Genomic DNA, 19,298 nt, shown 5'->3' with positions numbered 1-19,298 from the left:
ATCTTAATAGTCTTAAAAATGTTTAAATCCAAAATGTAGTTTATTTTTATTTTTGACTTTGTCATTTCTTGATCCTTTTTGTGAGATTTCCCCCCTCTTTTAAGTCTTTTTATATAGTAGTTTGTTATTTAATATATTTATTAAATTATTAATCAGTTGTGCAACATGTAAAATTGTATTAATGAATTTGTAGCAAAAAAAATAAATTATGTAATAGTACATACTGTTAAAATGACTCATAAAACTGCCAATCCCTACCTGCAAATGTGCTGTTTTGTTTCATGATGTGTTCATGAAGTGCCATAAAAACACAATGGTACGCTTCCTAATTCTTTATCATTGTGCGTTGCAACCTTTAGGTGAATTGGTTGATTCATGCCGTGTTTAGTAGTGCAATTTTTCGATCATATCAAAATTCTAATTGTTTTATATGTAAGGACTCGCATCACGTTAAAGCCCTTCCCACTCAAAGGATAAATACGTCACAGCAGTCACAGTCACCATGACAATAACCGTCCCTCTCTCCGAGCCTTCATCGCCTACTCGTTTTCTGATCTCCCTCCATCTCTGTGTTATGAGCAGCCAATGTTTGTGTCTGTCTATGTGTGTGTGTGTGTGTGTGTGTGTGTGTGTGTGTGTGTGTGTGTGTTTGAGGGAGTGAATAGAGCTGAATGGCTTTGAGTGGCCAGTCTGTCAGGTCACCTGTAGACAGTGATGGTGGGAGAGGGCTGCGGGCTGAGCCAGAGGGGATTTCTGAAGAAGCCCGAGTGCCCCTGATTCACTCTGAATCATTGAAAGCCCTCGCCATGCACCACAGAGACCTGTTCTGTCTCTTGCTTAAACAAAATGGCTAAAAGCATTTCATAGAAACACAAACAAGCACAAAAACCTATGAAAATTATGAAGTTGCTCTATGTGGCCTCTTCAGGTGCTGTTTGTTTAATATTTATTCAGAGCCATAACCACACATTCTTATTCATTATGTTATGTTATGTTATGTTATGTTATGTTATGTTATGTTATGTTATGTTATGTTATGTTATGTTATGTTATGTTATGTTATGTTATGTTATGGGTTTTTCAATGACCGATTCTTAATCATCGTGTTCTGTTTGTGGTCTGAGATGTCAATGCCATTTTAATTTATTTTATATTTAATTTTTAAATATACCTAACATTTGGTTGATCCGGTTTAAATGTTGTTCTGATTTTTTTTTTTCCTTTTGTAACTGTATTTTCAGATTCTGTTTGTTTGTTTGTTTGTTTTTTTTGTTTGTTTATGTAATGTTATAATTTAATAATTATTTTTTCAATATTTTAAATTATTATTTAATATATTAAATATTAATTTTGTCATGTCATTTTCAGATTCAGATTATTTGTTTGTTTATTTATTTACGCAATTTTATATTTTAATTATTTTTTTAATATTTGTTCATTTTTTATATATATATATTAAATATTAATTTTGTCATTGTTCATTATTTATTTATTTACATAATTTTATATTTTAATTATTATTTTTCATATTCAATGTACATTTTGTCATGTCATTTTCAGATTCAGATTATTTATTTATGTAATTTTATATTTTAAATTTTTTAATCTATTTTTAATTATTAATTAATATATTAAATGTTCATTTTGTCATGTCATTGTCAGATTCAGATTATTTGTTTGTTTATTTATGCAATTTTATATTTTAATTATTTTTTAATATTTGTTCATTATTATTTAATATATTAAATATTCATTTTTTTCATGTTATCTTCAGATTATTTGTTGGTTTGTTTGTTTGTTTGTTTACGCAATTTTTATATTTAATTTTTTATATTTGTTAATTATTATTTATTGTACTAAATATTATTTTTGTCTTGTCATTTTTAGATTCAGATTATTTATGTAATTTTATATTTTATTAATTTTAATTTTATTTTTATTTTATTTTTTATTAATTTTTAATTATTAATTTTTTTAAATATTTGTTAATTATTACTTAATATGTTAAATATTCATTTTATGCCGTTTTCAGATTATTTATTTACATAGTTTTATTTTTTATTATTATTTTTCAAATATTTTTAATTATTATGTAATATATAAAATATTAATTTTGTCATGTCATTTTCAGTTTCAGATTATTTATTTATGTATTTGTAGTAGGGGTGGGCGGTACACCGGTGTCATAGTCAGCACCGGTGTGACATTGCGCCACGACATGGATTTTCTAATACCGTCAATACCGTAATAAATCAATTATGTGCCTCGAACGGCTGCATTTACATCAATAATAGCTCATTCTAAATAATAAGGCATTAAATTTTCTTCAAACGTTCAGTTGTGGTCTGAATACCTGTCCTTATACTTTATATCTTGTTGTAAATTAAAAAGTAAAATATATTCGTATCAGCTTTGCAGGTGGTAGGTAAAAGGGGAGTGGCCATTAAACGACTGGTGAAACATCGTGAAGAAAGGTCGGGCCTGTTAAAGGCAAAGCGCAGTAACTACACATTTGGTCAAAATTGAGTTAAGGCTTAAAATGGACTTTGTGACAACTGTTTTGTCTCATGGCAAAGTCTCCTGGTTCAATTTTGTCCCGTTTCAGAGAAACGAGAGTGTCTGAATAGCTGTCAAAAAACTTTAAAGGCATTTTTTTCAGTTTCAGTGTTTGCGTAGTTACTGCACTTTGCCTTTGGAGGGCAGTGTAGCTCTTTCTAGAATGCTCTTAGCCCGGCTCCACGGCCACCCAATCAGAAGCTTGGCCCACCCGACACGAGCCCCACACTATATAGCCAATCACAAAATTGGCGCGATATTATTTTCTTATCGGCGCACCCGCAAATATTCTAATATTGTATATAATTTTTGCACTTTCAATATGCAGGGTATAGAAATCGCTTTTAAATGAGTGCTCGCGCTGTTTACTTTTACTTTCGATTTTGCAATAAAGCACACTCTGTGTAAAGGGAGCAGCACATCTTATAACAGATATTTGTCAGTGAGTACAAGACTGCAGCAAATCCTCCAGTCTATTTTTGTCATCTCTCTTTACTTTCGACCCGTGATCAGTCAAATATAAAGGTCATTGTACACTGAGTCCGATTTTCGTATGCATTTTTTTTTTTAGTTTTCTCATATTCGCCATCCTTATCAAAATGCTTATTATGGATGCGAAAATGCAGAAAATCAAACATGATCCGAATTTTTTTATGACGGACGAAAGTTTAAGAGGCAGTGTGTAAACTCGATAATCTCGGACGAAAATTTCATACTCATGTGTGCAATGACATCAACTCCAGCAGCTCGTGTTGGATGCAGGGTTGCCAAGTCCGCGTTTTTCCCCTCAGAATTGGTCTACTTTTAAACTGTTGCCGTGGGTTGATTTCCCCCAGTTATTTAAAGGTTTTAAATATTGCAGAAATTAAATTTCAATAAAAAATAATTTTTGTTTTGTTGTACACTGTTAAGTAAGATCTTAAGTTTTTTTGCAAAATAAATATGTTGAGAATACATAATACTCTCCCATGTCTCTTTTTGATTAGGATACCTACCATTTACTTATTATATTATAAAAATATTAACTTTATCCACATACTAAAGGGACAGGACAGACTTCTCCTCCCAAAATCTACCAAAAAAAAGTAATACCGTGATATTATACCGTCACCGTTCAAAAGATGAAAAATACCGTGATATTAATTTTAGGTCATATCACCCACCCCTATGTATTTGTGTAATTTCATTTTTTTTTTTCTGTTTTATATTATATAAGAAAATATGTATTTTGTCATGTCATATCATTTTATGTATTTATAGACATAGTGATGTTTTAATGTGTCATGATGATTCATTCATTTTGATTTTTAAATGGATTTTATTCTATTTTCCCACAGTGTATTTGCATGATCAAACTGAGCCTGAATGGATAGCAGTCACATATTTGAGAATATAAATGATAATTATATGATAAAACAGAGGTTTAATGATTCAGTAAAATCTGTCAGATGGGTTTTGATTTGGTCCAAAGAGCATATCAAAAGAATTTGAAGAAAAAATAAGGGGTTGATTTAATTTAAATTATGTAAATCGTAGGGATCTCTGAAACCACAAAGATATCTAACCAGAAAATGGGTTAAATATTTAGTTTGGAATTCATCCATTTCACCATTTACTTTGTATTAAAACAGTACTGTTCACTGACACTAGCTACAGAGAAGTTGATACATGAGTATTGCTTAAAATGGAAACATTTCAAACACAAACAGAGCATTTGAGCTGTGTACTCCCCCTTTAATGCAGCTGAGAATGTGACAGTATGTGTCAGAATGGTTTCCCTCTACATAGGGCGCATGTATTTGGTACGATAAACCTCTTCATTAGCCGGTCACATGTTACGCTCGAGGGCAGAAGCGTTATTTTTGTTCATTTGTCATCTTGAGCGCACAGCCGAGTGAACAGGGGTTGTCAGTGAATGCACAAGACGGCATGCATACGTGCACATACGCACACACATATATACACATAGCAAGCGGCTTACTAGGACTGTGCTCATTGACCTGATAAATGCATAAGAAAATGCAGCAAAATAAACACACCAAGACACGTTTACTTTTGTATTTACACATGAAATGGACTCCTGTGGTGTGTGTGTGTGTGTGTGTGTGTGTATTTGTATGCGCTCCAACACATGCGCACAAAAAATAGACTAATGGTATTTGACTCTCTCTCTCTTCTCTGCTCTCTGTTCTTCATGGCTGCAGGAACATTTCGAGGTGTCTGTAAGAAGATTGACCACTTTCCGGAGGATGCAGATTATGAGCAGGATGCAGCAGAGTATTTACTACGTAAGTCTGTCAGAACAACACACATCAGGGGCGTTTTCTCTGAGGAGGCAAAGCACCTCTTCGAAATAAATTGGATGAGAAAATAATCTAATATAAAAAAAGAAAACAAGAAATAATTCAAAATATGAGCAGATGATTGTGTAAATCATTCATTTTTATGAAGTACCACTGTCCAACAGTAATACTAGCAGATAAAAAGCGAGACAGCATCTCTTTTGCCTCCCTTTGGTTCTCATTGAGATCCCACAAATTTTCCAGAATAAAAATTTCCTGATGATTTACTCACCTCCATGTCATCCAAGATGCTCATGTTTTTTCCCCAGTCAAAAAGAAAATAAGGTTTTTAAGGAAAACATTCAAGGATTTTTCTCCATATAGTGGACTTCAATGGGGATCAACGAGTTGAAGGTCCAAATTGCAGTTTCAATGCAGCTTCAAAGGGCTCTACATGATCCCAGTCGAGGAATAAAGGTCTTATCTAGAAAAACGATTTATCATTTTCTAAAAAAAAACAAAAACAAATGTATATACTTTTAACCACAAATGTTCGTCTTGCTCTAGCTCGACTTCACACATTACATAGTCACATTGGAAAGGTTGCGTGTGACCAGGGCTTGATATTAACATCCGCCAAATGTGGGTGGATTTTAGCAGTGGTGGGTAACATGGTCACTTCCATCCTTATAACAGAGCTCGACATTAATGCTCGTCTTGGACATGGGGAATTTTTGAAGGGGCAAGTGTAAGAGAATTTTACTTGCCCGCTTGGACAACTAATCTGATTAAAACATCTAATTAGGGAAGCACTGAAATTTCTGCGAGAATGATTCTGATTTTATTACATTTGGTGTAAACGGCAATTGATAATGGATAATGGAATTGACAGTAACAAGGTCACACCAGTTGAGGATGGCGCAGTCTGTTTGTGAGACAATTTTGTTTAGAAATCAACACAAATGAACACAACTGCACACAACTGCACACAAAAGAAACATACTGCGGTTAAAACCTTGTTTTTATATTTATATAAATGTTAAAAATTTTAAAATTATAAAAAAAAAATGTACTGGCCATAAAACTCTTTTTGAAAAAAACAGGAAGTTATTACTACTACAATGACTAAACATATTTACAATGTTTTTGTCCTTTGCTTAACTTACAAGAAAAAAGCTACAAACATATTTATTTATCTTTTTTTGAGAAAGAGAGAGGGATTCTTGTCCTTTGCATGTTTTTGGCAAACGTAGCAGGCCATCGTGTTACGCCTGTTTCACACATACTCTGTTTGCTGCGTTTCTTTGACTGTTGACTGTTTTTGCTCAATTTGGTTAACGAAAAAAGTTTAAAACAAATATCACAGCAGAACAGTCACACATCTCTGAGCAACATACCTAGTTCTGTTATCACAAAGTTATACGACTTGGCACAAGCTGATTGGTTCATGTTGCGTACACAACCAATGCAGCTTGCAGCTATTTAAATGGCTGGTTGCATTCACTGTTTTCAGAGTTCCTCTGAAACCCTCCACCTTCCCCAGCTCCACCTGTATAGATCTGCTATGGGTTATTTTATGCTATTTGTGCAGCAGCAGTACTTGCTTGCAGCAGCAGCAACAATAATCTACAACTACAGCAATAACCAACAGCAGCAGCAGCGTAGCAGATCTATTCCACCAAGACCAAATACATTAACATTGTCCTATCCATTACCATGCTAAAACTTTTCAGAGAATTGTCATGACAGAAATACAGCGGTGTTTCATTACTGAATGATCTGGCTTTTCTGAATGAATCATTTGAGTCAATGCTTCAGTGGTCCAATCATAAAGACAGGCACTTGCTTAATTCATAAATGAATCAGCCAATTGACAAATCGTTAGAAGGCATGACTCAATGATGAATTAATTAAGACTTGCTGCCAGCTATTGGTGGTTTACTTTCATATTTAAAAGTAGCTTATCTTTGCATTATTTCCAACATTTCATACTTTTATATCAATTTTTTTTTTAAACACCAAGCTCATTAGCTCATAAGACCTGGAAATCAATTTAAATACATTTTAGTATGCAGTAACTTTATTCATATAAAACATAATTACCCAACAACAAAATTGTGGCCACTGAAAATGCTAAGTGGCTAGTAATTTTAGAAAACCACTAGCCACAGTGGCTGATGAGCAAAAAAGTTGATGCAAAGTCCTGTGCTTGCAAACGTGCAAAGGAAGTTAAACGCCCTTTACAAAAAAAGGTAAAACAACGTCTGACCATTTTGAAGTTGGGGGAGAAAATGAGATGGAGTTTTTCGCCCTACCCTATTTTTTAAACCAGAGTACACAGACGAAGAACTAATCTTTTAAACATAATAACGTAATGCGTAAAGTCACAGACGTGCATCACAGAGCTAGTGCAAGACAAGCATTTGTGGTTAAAAAGTATATAAATTTTAACCTTTTTAGAAAATGACAGATCCTACCGCTAGATAAGACCCTTATTCCTCGGCTGGGATCGTGTAGAGCCCTTTGAAGCTGCGTTGAAACTGCAATTTGGACCTTCAACTCATTGATCCCCATTAAGGTCCACTTATGGAAACAAAATCTTGGAATGTTTTCCTCAAAATCATTTAATTTCATTTCGACTGAAGAAAGAGAGATATTAACATCTTTCAAGACATTGGGGTGAGTAAATTGTCAGGAAATTTTTATTCTGTAAGTGAACTAATCCTGTCTAATTACAAACAACTGACTCAAACAACAACCACTCAGACATCATCACTGTCAGTTTTGTCTAAATCAAAACAAACTTGTCAAAAATGTCTTTAAACACAAAATTATTTGTGAGTAAATTTGTTTTTTAGCACACACTCTGAAATTGAAACTTGTATTCGACAAGAGCACATTAAATTGATAAAAAAGAACCATGCTGCTCCTTTGATATTTCTTTCCACAAAAATATTAAGTTTATTATATTAAATTAGAATGATTTCTGAAGTATCATGTGACACTGAAGACTGAAATAATGGCTAAAAACAGCTTAGCCATCACAAGAATAAATGACATTGTTAAAAGTATCTAAGTAGAAAACCGCTATGTTAAATTATAATAATATTACATTTTTTTCTGTATTTTTGATCAAATAAATGGAGCCTTGGTCAGCATAAAAGACTTCATTAAGAAATATTACAGGCCCTGAACTTTTGAACAGTAATGCAAATGTACAATAATGTTATAGTATTGGCTTGTTATTGTAAAATGCTGTTCTTATAAACCATAAACCTCAAATGAAACTTGAATTTATACTGGACTAACATCTCAAACCCCGAAAGACGACTTTCTGAAGTCCACTACATGCACAGTCACAGCTCCCTGACTGCTATACGGTCCCCCCCCACACACACATCTTAACCGTCTCACAATCACCCAGACTGATGATATGCATAGAGAAGGGTCATATTGGTCAGATGAATTTTTCTCGTTTAGCCCTGCTGGGTTTCTTCAGTTTTTGCAATGACCTCCACACTTTTTACCATCTTATAGATTAGGTGCAGCGTGTCTTGAAATTGCCTGGTGACTGAAGCCGAACAAAGTAGATGCACGCATTCAAGCATGTCATGGTTTATGCTTAGTGATAAATCATGCTTACCCACAAGCCTTTACACTGTCATGGCCATTTGGTTGTACTATTTAAGTGACATCTTCTTTAACTGGCTCCCCTGTGTAAATTCATACATATTCTTAGAATGTGTTTGTTCTCGCATTTGTGTTTTGCTTGTGTGTCAATTACATCATTTTACGATGAGGCACCCAGCAGATTCCTGTGATTATGAACCTCTGCTGCAGTGCATGCAGTCACACATTAAAGGGATAGTTCACCAAAAAATGAACATTCTGTCTGTATTTACTCAACCTCATGTTGTTTCAAACCTGTTTTCTGTTATTTGTCCTGTGGAACATAGAAGTACAGCATTTTGAGGAATTGTTATACTTGAATGAACATCACTGAGAAAGCTACTGTGATGGTACAACATCAAACTGGACAATTTCATGATTTCCATTCATCCCCCGCCACCTACTCACCAACCCACATTTATTTATTTTCACTCCATTCAATTAAAAGTGTGAGGAAAAAGGCAAAAATGAAATAAGTAGCGGTAGTTTCTCAGTGATGTCCATTCATCAAAAGCAGCCAATCATGTGTAATTTAAATAAATGTGTGTAGAGGGAATGCTTACAATACTGCTAATGACCCATAAAAACACCCCGGACATCAGTAATTAGACCTTTTATATTAACAGGCAATTAAAGGTGCAATTATAAATCATATAATGTTATTTGCATAATAATGATTTAATGATAATGTTTTTGAATTATATACACTTTTGGCAAATATATCAGTCAAGTGTGGGCAAATACCTAGAGTTATGCATTCAACAGGGTTGGAAACATGTTATTTATGTTACATGTTACAGGTATTGCACTTGATGAACCAAACCCAGTTCATATTAAGGGTTAGTTCACCCAAAAAATCCTTATTTTTGTTTTCTTTGCATACAAAAACTATTCTTGTTGCTTTATAAAATTAATGTTGAACCATTGATGTCAGATGGACTATTTTAACAATGTCCTTCTATGCCTTGATCGTGTCAGTTGCGTTGCTGTCTATGCAGGGTCAGAAAGCACTCGGATTTTATCAAAAATATCTTCATTTGTGTTCCAATGATGAACAAATGTCTTACAGGTTTGAAACAACATGAGGGTGAGTATTTAATGACAGAATTTTCATTTTTGGGTGAATTATCCCTTTAAAGTGAACCAAAAAGAGATCAATTTGCAAATGACCTCAGTGTATCTGGTGTTCAAAAAAAGCATTGGAACCACAAAAGAACCCAAGATAAACCAGACACAGACCTCTGTATACAATTAGTTTTTGTGCTTCTGTTAAGGGGGATCTGAAATCATTTGGGGTGTTTGAGTGATTAAGTTTAATTAAACATTACAAAAAAGAAATATAGCTGCAAGCAGCAATTACCAGGGTTCAAGCGCTTTAAGGCATTTAAGCACATATATAAAAAAAAGACATAATGCAGCAAGCCTTTTTTGCAAATACAGGTAATTTACCATAGAAATATTATGTTTTGTAACGTTTATGACTGTTATAATGCCAGCTTTGATCTGATCTCCTTAAAACTTTGCATGCTTGTTTAGAATCACCTGCCGCATATGCTCAGCAGGTTTCGTGAAGTTTTGAGTTTTCCTCTAAGCTTTATAGGATTTTGGGTAACTTTGGACAGGCTACTGTTCTAAACGACCCTGTTTTAGCTTCCCAAAGAGTACATTTCAACATTTTTTTTTGACAAATATTGCCCTAGAGAGTCAAGAGAATTGTACTTCAGTGTTTTTTTCAGATTGAGCAAAAAAAGTAAAACGTTTTTTCCAGATTGAGCTGCAAAAGTAGTAATTTTTTTTACATCTCAGTCATTTAACAAACGATTTGATTGATAGCAGTGGTTCTAGAGGCAAGGTTGTCCAGAGTGAGGAGTTCTGTCATATGATACGAATATTGTGAGTATGTGTAAAAAAAAAAAAAAAAAAAACCTTTACAATCGTTTACACAATATTGCCCCCCAGTGGCCGACTTATTTAAAATTTCTCACAGACCTTTGGGGCCATGAGTCAAACAGGCCCAACAAGTTTCGTTCCAATTGGCCATTGTTAACCATGTCTAATAGGCACTCAAACTTCATCGGCCATGTGTTTTTGAAATACGCAAATGTTATGCTTGAAAAGACACTTGCGGCACTTTGGACCAAGGTTGATAGGACAAATGGTTGCATAGGTATAGCCATTTTTATGTTTTTTTTCTTATAGCACCACCAAGTGGCCAAGCTCCGCAGTTTTTGTCCTGTGATCTCAGATTTAGCTCTTACAAAAGTGTTCTGAGTTTGGCAAAGATATCTCATTCCGTTCAGGAGTTATAGGCATTTTACTTAAAGTGGCCCTGCCCCTTTCGAACGTTTTGGCGTCCCTTTGAGACGGTGAGTCGAAAGTTAGACTTTTTTTGGTAATTATAGATATTCGCACTCCAGAGAATCTTTCTGCACTGGTTTGGTTACGATCGGATGAAAAACCTAGGACTAGTTCGCAAAAAATCCAAATTACCAAAGGATTCCAAAGACATAAGACACTTGAGCCTGCGACTGATGGTTTAGGAGTTATTTCGTACTTTCGAAATCGCTGACTGGGGTGAGCCTTGGTGATGTTGTTGGTGGTTGTGAGTGCTACCATCTCTTCAAGTTTCAAGTCTTTATGACTTACGGTTTGGTCTGCATGATCAGTTTTATGTGGAGATCACTGATCTACGCGCTTGAACCCCTAAAAATATACACAGATGAATCTTGCATTTAGAATATAGATAGGAATTTATATTTTCATACTTCAAGGCACTTTTTTGTTTATCAATTGGTGACTGTGCACTGATATGAGAGGTGTAGAGAGTGAAAATTCTTTCAAATAAAAAATAAATACTTTGTGTTCTTTGGGGAAACAATTCAAGCATATGGGTTTGGAATGACAGAATCTCATTTTTGGTTGAATTATCCCTTTAACAAAGAGTCCAAGAGCAGATTTCCACACTGGAGCTTTATGGAGAGACTGATGTGATGTGAGATCTTCCTGCATGTAAACAACAAACCACAGCAAGCGGGGTTTCTGCCAGTAACTATTTACACTAGATGTCTTAGAGTGACGTTTCACAGGAGGCGAGCCTAGAGTGATCGGTGTCAGCATGTCGACTGTTTGTGCAATTGAGAAGCCACAAATACAGACATCCTACCCAGACTTTGAGGCCAAGAAAGAGAGAAAATGGAATACTGCAGCCCTGTTTATAGTGTTCATTCAGAATAAACAATGCATTGAAATACATTCATGAGCACTACAAATATAAATTTCTGAGCTGATTTTTGAAGCAAAATGCAGTTGAAATGCATTTCCCTTCTCTGCTTTTTCTCTGCCTCTGATTCCCTCGATCTTTATCTGTCTCTCTCATTGCGTACTTTAGTTACCCTTGAGATGGCTGTCTCTCGCTATGAGCACTGTTCTAATTTCTGTGTTATTCGTTTGAAGCAGAGGGCCGTGTCCTCTGGCCTAACATGCTCTGCATGCAAGTTCAGGCAGGCATTTCACATTCTGCCCTGCACATCTTTGTGTAGAAAATGCCCACCGCACAGACTTCAGGGGATTCACGAGGCGTATAACCTCGACTTGTTAACCAGAGAGGCCCAGTTTTCAAACTGAAAAGTCTCAGCCAAGCACGAACAAATGTTTCAGTCGTCCCAAGGAGGTCTTACCCTGCGTAGATCTTACCTGTCAGCGAGACGATGGACCCATCAAGGACGCAGATGTCATCCTTTTTGTTGCATGCTAATGCTCGGTACAATCCTCCTCAATAAATATCTCCCGTTTCCAGCTGTAATTAAGCACGGCTCGGCCACTGATCCATTTTTCAAGGATGGCAGGAAAATTGGATGATGGAGGAGTAGTTTGTCTTCCCCTGGGCACGAATATATTAATGAGGTGTGCCATGGGAGACTGCTGATCCACTAAGGAGAGAGAGAAGTGAAGGAGAGGGAAGGAGAGTGACATTTGTTAGAGAAAGACAATGAAGCCATAGTGCAGTTTTCTTCACTTACCAGCTGATCGTGTTGAACTGAAATGATCAAACAACATTTAAAGTCGTTTCTTTTTCTATCTGACATCACTGTTAGTTTTACATGCACTGGGATGAAGGATAATTTAAAAGCTAAATATCAGGAAAAAGCTAAACGGCCGCTGGTTATTTTATCTGTAGACATGATTGCCCCTCTTGTGCCAAAATATTTATTTCTTGGAGGAGAAGCGCTCAGAAGGGCAAATGCTGCAGCGCTGCGGTATGCATAGCAATAGCGTACTGATAAGGGCAGTCAAATAGGCTATTGACATTGATCCTGACACTCTCAGACGCCCCTCCTTTAGCTTTTATCCTATTTCTGAAGAGGCTGATCAAGCTTGATCTGAGGCAGAGCGAAGGAGCGACGAGTTCAGCCAGTCTGAGAAGCCCCATGTGTGCTGCGTTTTCTGATCCAGAACTGTCCGCAAATAATTGGAAGGAAGTACGAGGCATTTTGGACAGATGCTGTCTGTTGCAGTGCTCAAATCTGTGAAGACTTAACTAAACAAAGCGCTTCGAGGAGACATTCTTTCTGCAGAGCACCATCAGATGGCTCACTCGGGATGGAGCGTACAAATGCAGGGTTATTAGACCAAATACCTTAGATGAGACAGACTGATTTATAAGATAAATCCAAAAAATACTAACTTATATGTGCCATAAAAGTCATTGTATCAGTAAATCCTAAAGGCATGTATCAGTAGATCCTAAAGGCATAATTCTCCAAAAATGTAAATTTTTTTTCATCTATAACAAAGATATATATTTATGCATAAGTAAATAGATAACAACTAAATTAAAATTATTTTACCAAAATAAGAGGGATTATACAAAATGCATGTTATTTTTTTTATTTAGTACTGACCTGATTAAGATATTTCACATAAAAGATGTTTTCATAATGTCTACAGGAAAAAAAATAATAGTAGAATTTATAAAAATGACCCTGTTCCAAAGTTTACATACACTTGATTCTTAATACTGTGTTGTTACCTGAATGATCCACAGCTGTGTATGTGTTTTTTGTTTTTGTTGTTTTTTTTATAGTTGTTTATGAGTTCCTTTGCCCATTGTTCTTCAGAAAAATCCTTCAGCTTCCACAATTTTTTTGGTTTTTCAGCATTTTTGTGTCTTCTAACAATGACTGTATGGTTTTGAGATCCAACTTTTCGCACTGAAGACAACTGAGGGACTCATAAGTAACTATTACAGAAGGTTTAAATGCTCACTGATGATTCAGAAGAAAAAACGAGCCAAAGCTTTTGGAATTTGAGGATCAGGCTAAATTTAACATATTGTGTCTTCTGTGGAACATGTAAATATATTCTGTAGCCTCCGAAGGGCAATACTAAATGAAAATAATATGTTTTTTAGGCAAAATAAGAAAAATGTACACATCTTTATTCTGTTCAAAAGTTTACACCCCCAGCTCTTAATGCATCGTTTTTTCCTTCTAGAGCATGAGTTGTTCTCAGTGTGAAAAGATGGATCTCAAAATCATACAGTCATTGATGAAAAGGGTTTAAATACAAAGATTCTGTGCGACATGAAGGACTTTTCTAAAGAACAGTGGCCAGTTTAACTGTTCAGGACAAACAAGGAACTCATGAACAACTATCACTAAACAAAAAAATCACACCTGTGGATCAATCAGGTAACAACACAGTATTAAGAATCAAGTGTATGTAAACTTTTGGTAATTTAGGTAATTTAGGTAATTTATAAAAAATTCTACTATTATTTTCTCTCGTGGACTATATGTAAACGTCTTTTATGTGAAATGTCTTAACATGCATTTTGTATGATCCATCTTATTTAAGTTAAATCATTAACATTTTGCAGATTCTGCAAGGTGTATGTAAACCTTTGACTTCAACTGTAAATTCAGTGTTGGTGAGCATGAAACTTAAAAAACCTGACCTCAAACTTTTGTCAGCTGTATTTAAAATGCCTAATAAATAATAAAATGTTAAAGACAAAATAAAGTTTCATTTAAAATCAAGCAAATTCTGACATCCTTCTGTTGGATATAAAATATATGTCCTGGCATGTTACCAAAATTATACCGCTTAAAATATGTATTTATTTCATTAAGAGGTATTTCTAACAATTCTAACCCGTACATTTATTTTTGTTAATCTCTAAGTTCAATTGATTTTTTTTTTCTTGAATAAAATCAGTTAATTAGGATGTTATCACTTGAAGATTCAGCCTGCATGAAGTCCTTTTTTATGTAAGGATAATATGTGGCCTCTATGTGTGCTGTCCTGTGATAAACAGTAGCTGGTGGACCGGTGTTTTTATCATAGATGCATTATGTTGTTTATTTTAGTACAGTTTGTATCCAATCAGTATCCAGAACCAAAATGCTCTGTTTTCTAAATAATCAATTAAGCATAAATGTACCTTTAATTAAGATCTGTCATTCACGTAAAAAAAAAATGTTTTTTGACTCTGTAAATAGTACAGAGGGAAACTCTCCATATACAGTGTCACTAATGTGCTTGGGTTTTGCTTGTATCTCCCTCAGGAGCAGTGCGAGCGTCCAGCATCTTCCCCATCATGAGCGTTGGGCTTCTGTTCATGGGAGGTTTGTGTGTGGCTGCCAGTGAGTTTTACAGGAGCAGACACAATGTCATCCTCAGTGCTGGAATCTTCTTTGTCTCCGCTGGTAAGAGATTAAACCCACTGCATCAGTGCTAGCGTGCTCAGCCTGTTTATATTTTTAGCTTTAGCATATTAGTCAATTGTCCGAAACCAGGGATTCCCCACAGGACAAGAGAGCATCATCGGGTTCAGAATACGGCGTGTCGAGAATGAATTAGTTCACAGACAGGTTAGGATGTCATCCTCCCCATAGACTCGGCCGATCCGTGTTGACTTCCCAGATTAACTCTGATTATTGACAAAGGAAATGGATGGGCCGGCTCGAGCAGTGTAAACAAACAGCAGGCCGGCATATTGACCCACTGCTGTAGTCCTGGCCTGGAAAACGGTGACAGACGGGGATCCTCAAACAGAACCGCATTTTGGTCAAATATTTAGAGAAGACCCCATTAGGACCTCATGAGCACACAAATGAGCCCTCTGTTACAATTGAATTATAATGAATCAATCCTCATGATTGCAGCCAACGCGCTGACGATGACAGAGCGTCGCTTTGTACACAACAATGCGCTTGGAATCGCCTCGTCCTATTGGTTGTGATCTAAACATTCGACGGCAAACTGCTAATTATTTACCCTTCATTATGATGGCGATGATAAAAGGCTAATTAAAATGTTTCAATTGTTCTTTTTTTCTGCGTTCCGCATGGCTGATAAGCGATGCATTCTTGTGTAATGATACGGAATGATGAGCCACAGCTGCGTGCTGAGCCGTAACTTTCTCTCTCGCTCTTCTCTCTTGCCCTCTCCTCTGCTTTTAGGCCTAAGTAACATCATCGGTATTATCGTGTACATATCCGCCAACTCGGGCGACCCCGGCCAGAGCGACTCGAAGAAGAGCTACTCGTACGGCTGGTCCTTCTACTTCGGCGCGCTGTCTTTCATAATGGCCGAGATGGTGGGCGTGCTCGCCGTGCACATGTTCATCGAGAAACACCGGAAGCTGCGTGCCAAGTCCCGCACCGAGTTGATCAAGAAGTCGGCCTTCAGTCGCATCCCCAGCTACCGCTACCGATTCCGCCGGCGCTCCAGCTGCCGCTCCAGCGAGCCGGCCTCTCGTGACGCTTCGCCCATGGGCAAGAGCGGCTACACGGGCCCCGCCGCGGCAGACATCTCCATGTACACCCTGTCCAGGGATCCCTCCAAGGCCGCAATGGGTGCCTTGCTCAACTCCGAGAGGGAGTTTTTGCAGGCTCACAACTCCAACGCGAAGGACTTCAAAGATGCGGCCAACAGGAGGACCACTCCAGTCTGAGAAAGTATAAGCACAGAGGAAGTGCCACGGCCAAGACGTTACAACCACAGACTTGAGCTGGAGCCCAGCAGGAAGAAGAATTCACTCGAGGCCTGCAGGGCAATAACCCTCTTTCTATAACATTATATATAAATATAGATGGTAATTGTTAGATCATTGGTGCTTCCTTTTAATCCTCATTTTTCAGTCACTGTTTCTGTCGTTTCACCTGACTCACACATCCCTCCCCCTAAGGGCTACTCGAGTAGAATGCTAGTCCTTTCCTCAGTGTCATTTGTTCTGCGATTGGAGTTAGCCCAGCGAAACTGTGAAGCCCTCTGAGGGGGAGGATTGTAACGCTTCTGACAGACGAACCGAAAGGCTGTCCCGAAACTCGCCTTATGCACAGCTCAGTAGCCCATAGCTGGTGAGTGCTGCCTCACACTCACAAGATTGTATACATTGTTGGTTTCTCTCCCGGGTCGGAAATTGAGCCCACAACTAGTGCCACTGTCTCATGCTGATCACCCCCACTCATCCCACCTACACGCTGCCCACAAGCTACTTGGCCGGGCTCTGCATGCCATCCACACAGTTCTGTTATATATTTTTTTACGTTTACTTCCATTATTTCCATTGCGAATCCTCTGCATAAACTTTTATAACAGGGTTAAAATGCTTGTTATTAAATATGATCTTTTAGCCCACCAAAGTTTTTTGGTATTACATTGTTTTCATTGAGATTTTTAAAAAATATATAGAGACAAAGGTTTTCTGTGACTTACATTAGTAAGAGATTTATTGGAGGCCCTTGTGCTTATTAATATGAATATCGTGATCATTGTTATACCATTGTTTTTTTTTTTCATCTGTTAGTGAAAGACAAGCAGTTGGCTGCCAAATGTAGATTTCTTAAATGTCTATAGTTAAAATATTTTTGGAAAAAAAATATTGTTCATACATTTACCAAAAGCTGGGCATCAAGAGTTTATAAAAATCGGAACGTTATAAAAACAAAAGGAACTGCCCTGCGTACTTGGACCATTCACATATCACGAATTGACGAGCCTCTAAATGGGCTGATGGGATTTTCAGGTTCAAGTCTATACACAAAAACAAACGCTGTGCTTATGAACATGCATAAAACACTTCTTTGAAAATATATATTGCTCATTCTATCTACATTATTGCTACATCAATGCTATAATGAACTTAACTACAAAATATAAATGTATACTGTAATTTAGTTGCTTAGTTAATGTTATCAATATCATACTGATGAATATAAACTCCAAGGGCTTTTGGTTTTCAAATAACAAGCATACAAGGGCTTTAAAGAAGTTCAGCCAACAACAGATCTGCCCTTAAAATAGTTACATTGAAAAAAAAATTGTGTTCATGTATGCAAAACACATCCAGATGTAATGATATATTGTATACAGTAAGTTTTTCTTCACATCTGTCGCAATTATTAATCCCTGAGTCAGTTAGGTAGAAACGGAACATTTATAATAATGTAGTTTTTTCAGAAATCCACCTCATTTCAGACCCCCCGAGAGCTGACGTGCATGTACTTTAGCCTCCAGATTCATGCAAGCCAGTTGCTCATCTCCAGTTTTATTTCATTCAGCTTACCGAAGTCATGCTAGCGATCTGCCGCCTCACTGGGAATATTACTGTAAATGTTGCCTTTTGTTTGGATCCACTTTATGTTGTGAAATCGTGCTGTTCTGGGTCCAAAACTTAAGTGTTTCATAATTGAAGGAGTCCACCGGAGTGCATTCGGCACAGTCGAACAGTTCAACCCTTCAAGTCTCTCTCAGAGCACCTAGTGCCTGTCTCTTCTGCCTACTCCGAGCGCTCGTCGCCGGTTCTCTCACTTACGCTCGCTTGCTCCTTCATCTCCATCACAGCCTCGCATCAGCTCCTCTTACCAGGACTGTTATTGCTCAGCCGATCACATCCCATAGAGTCTTAGGCCCTGTCACTCACCACTTAGGCCTGCAACATTGTGTATGTGACCTCTCAATGAAAACAGCAGTCTCAGCTTGAAACATGCTGTAGAAAAAAAGCACACCTTTTAAATACAGTAGTTTACATCAATAAAGATAATAGTCGGAGAGATATTTAAAGATTTAGAAAAAAATAAAGTCAGTTTTAAGAATGCCAACAATGCACTCTTTGTCTTCTTCACAAAATGCGTGCAAACTGACCTTCGAATTCGAAATAATGCAGGAACTAAGGCAATGGTGTATCACAACTACACTGTTTTGGTTCAGAATCAGGGATGGGAGAATATTAAAGTCAACATGAAATCAAAATTGGCCAAATATAGTTTTTGTTAAATGACTCATGGTTCAGTAAGGCAGTGAGTTAAAAGATTAGTTCACTTCAGAATTAACATTTTCTGATTATTTACTCACACCCATGTCATCCAAGATGTTCATGTCTTTCTTTTTTCAGTCGAAAAAAAATGAAGGTTTTTGAGGAAAACATCCCAGGATTTTTCTCCATATAGTAGACTTCAATGGGGATCAACAGGTTGAAGGTCCAAATTGTTTCAAGTTGCTCGTCGTGCACTCGCTCTATTACAGTCAAGTTGGAAATGTCACGTGACGTAGGCGGAAATACCATTTACAAAGCGAATGTGCAAAAAAGTCAAACACCCTTTACAAAAAAGGTTAAACAATGATGTCGGGTGGTTTTGAAGTTGGAGGAGAAGATGAGATGGAGTTTTTCGTCCTACCCTATTTTTTTACACAGACAGCCTGGTCTCATTGTTTATATGTAGATATACATAACATTTACAAGCACAAAACTTATATTTTTGTACATTTTTATTGATGCTAAGATCT

General features: G+C 36.6%; 1 protein-coding gene across 1 annotated transcript in view; it reads left to right on the top strand.

The window, feature by feature from the left end:
- cacng3b (calcium channel, voltage-dependent, gamma subunit 3b) overlaps positions 1-18,602 on the top strand; it is a 50,813-nt gene extending 32,211 nt beyond the window's left edge. Inside the window, exons 2-4 of the mRNA XM_073834686.1 lie at positions 4,761-4,844; positions 15,074-15,214; positions 15,971-18,602. Coding sequence (XP_073690787.1) covers positions 4,761-4,844; positions 15,074-15,214; positions 15,971-16,464 — 719 coding nt within the window. The 3' untranslated portion in view covers positions 16,465-18,602. The remainder of the gene's footprint in view (positions 1-4,760; positions 4,845-15,073; positions 15,215-15,970) is intronic.
- The last annotated feature ends 696 nt before the right edge of the window (positions 18,603-19,298 follow it).

Source organism: Garra rufa, chromosome 1 (genome assembly GCF_049309525.1).
Source record: "Garra rufa chromosome 1, GarRuf1.0, whole genome shotgun sequence".
NCBI classification, from domain to species: Eukaryota; Metazoa; Chordata; class Actinopteri; order Cypriniformes; family Cyprinidae; genus Garra; species Garra rufa.
The sequence above is the reverse complement of the archived record's forward strand: the minus strand, read 5'-3'. Positions and strand labels throughout refer to the sequence as shown.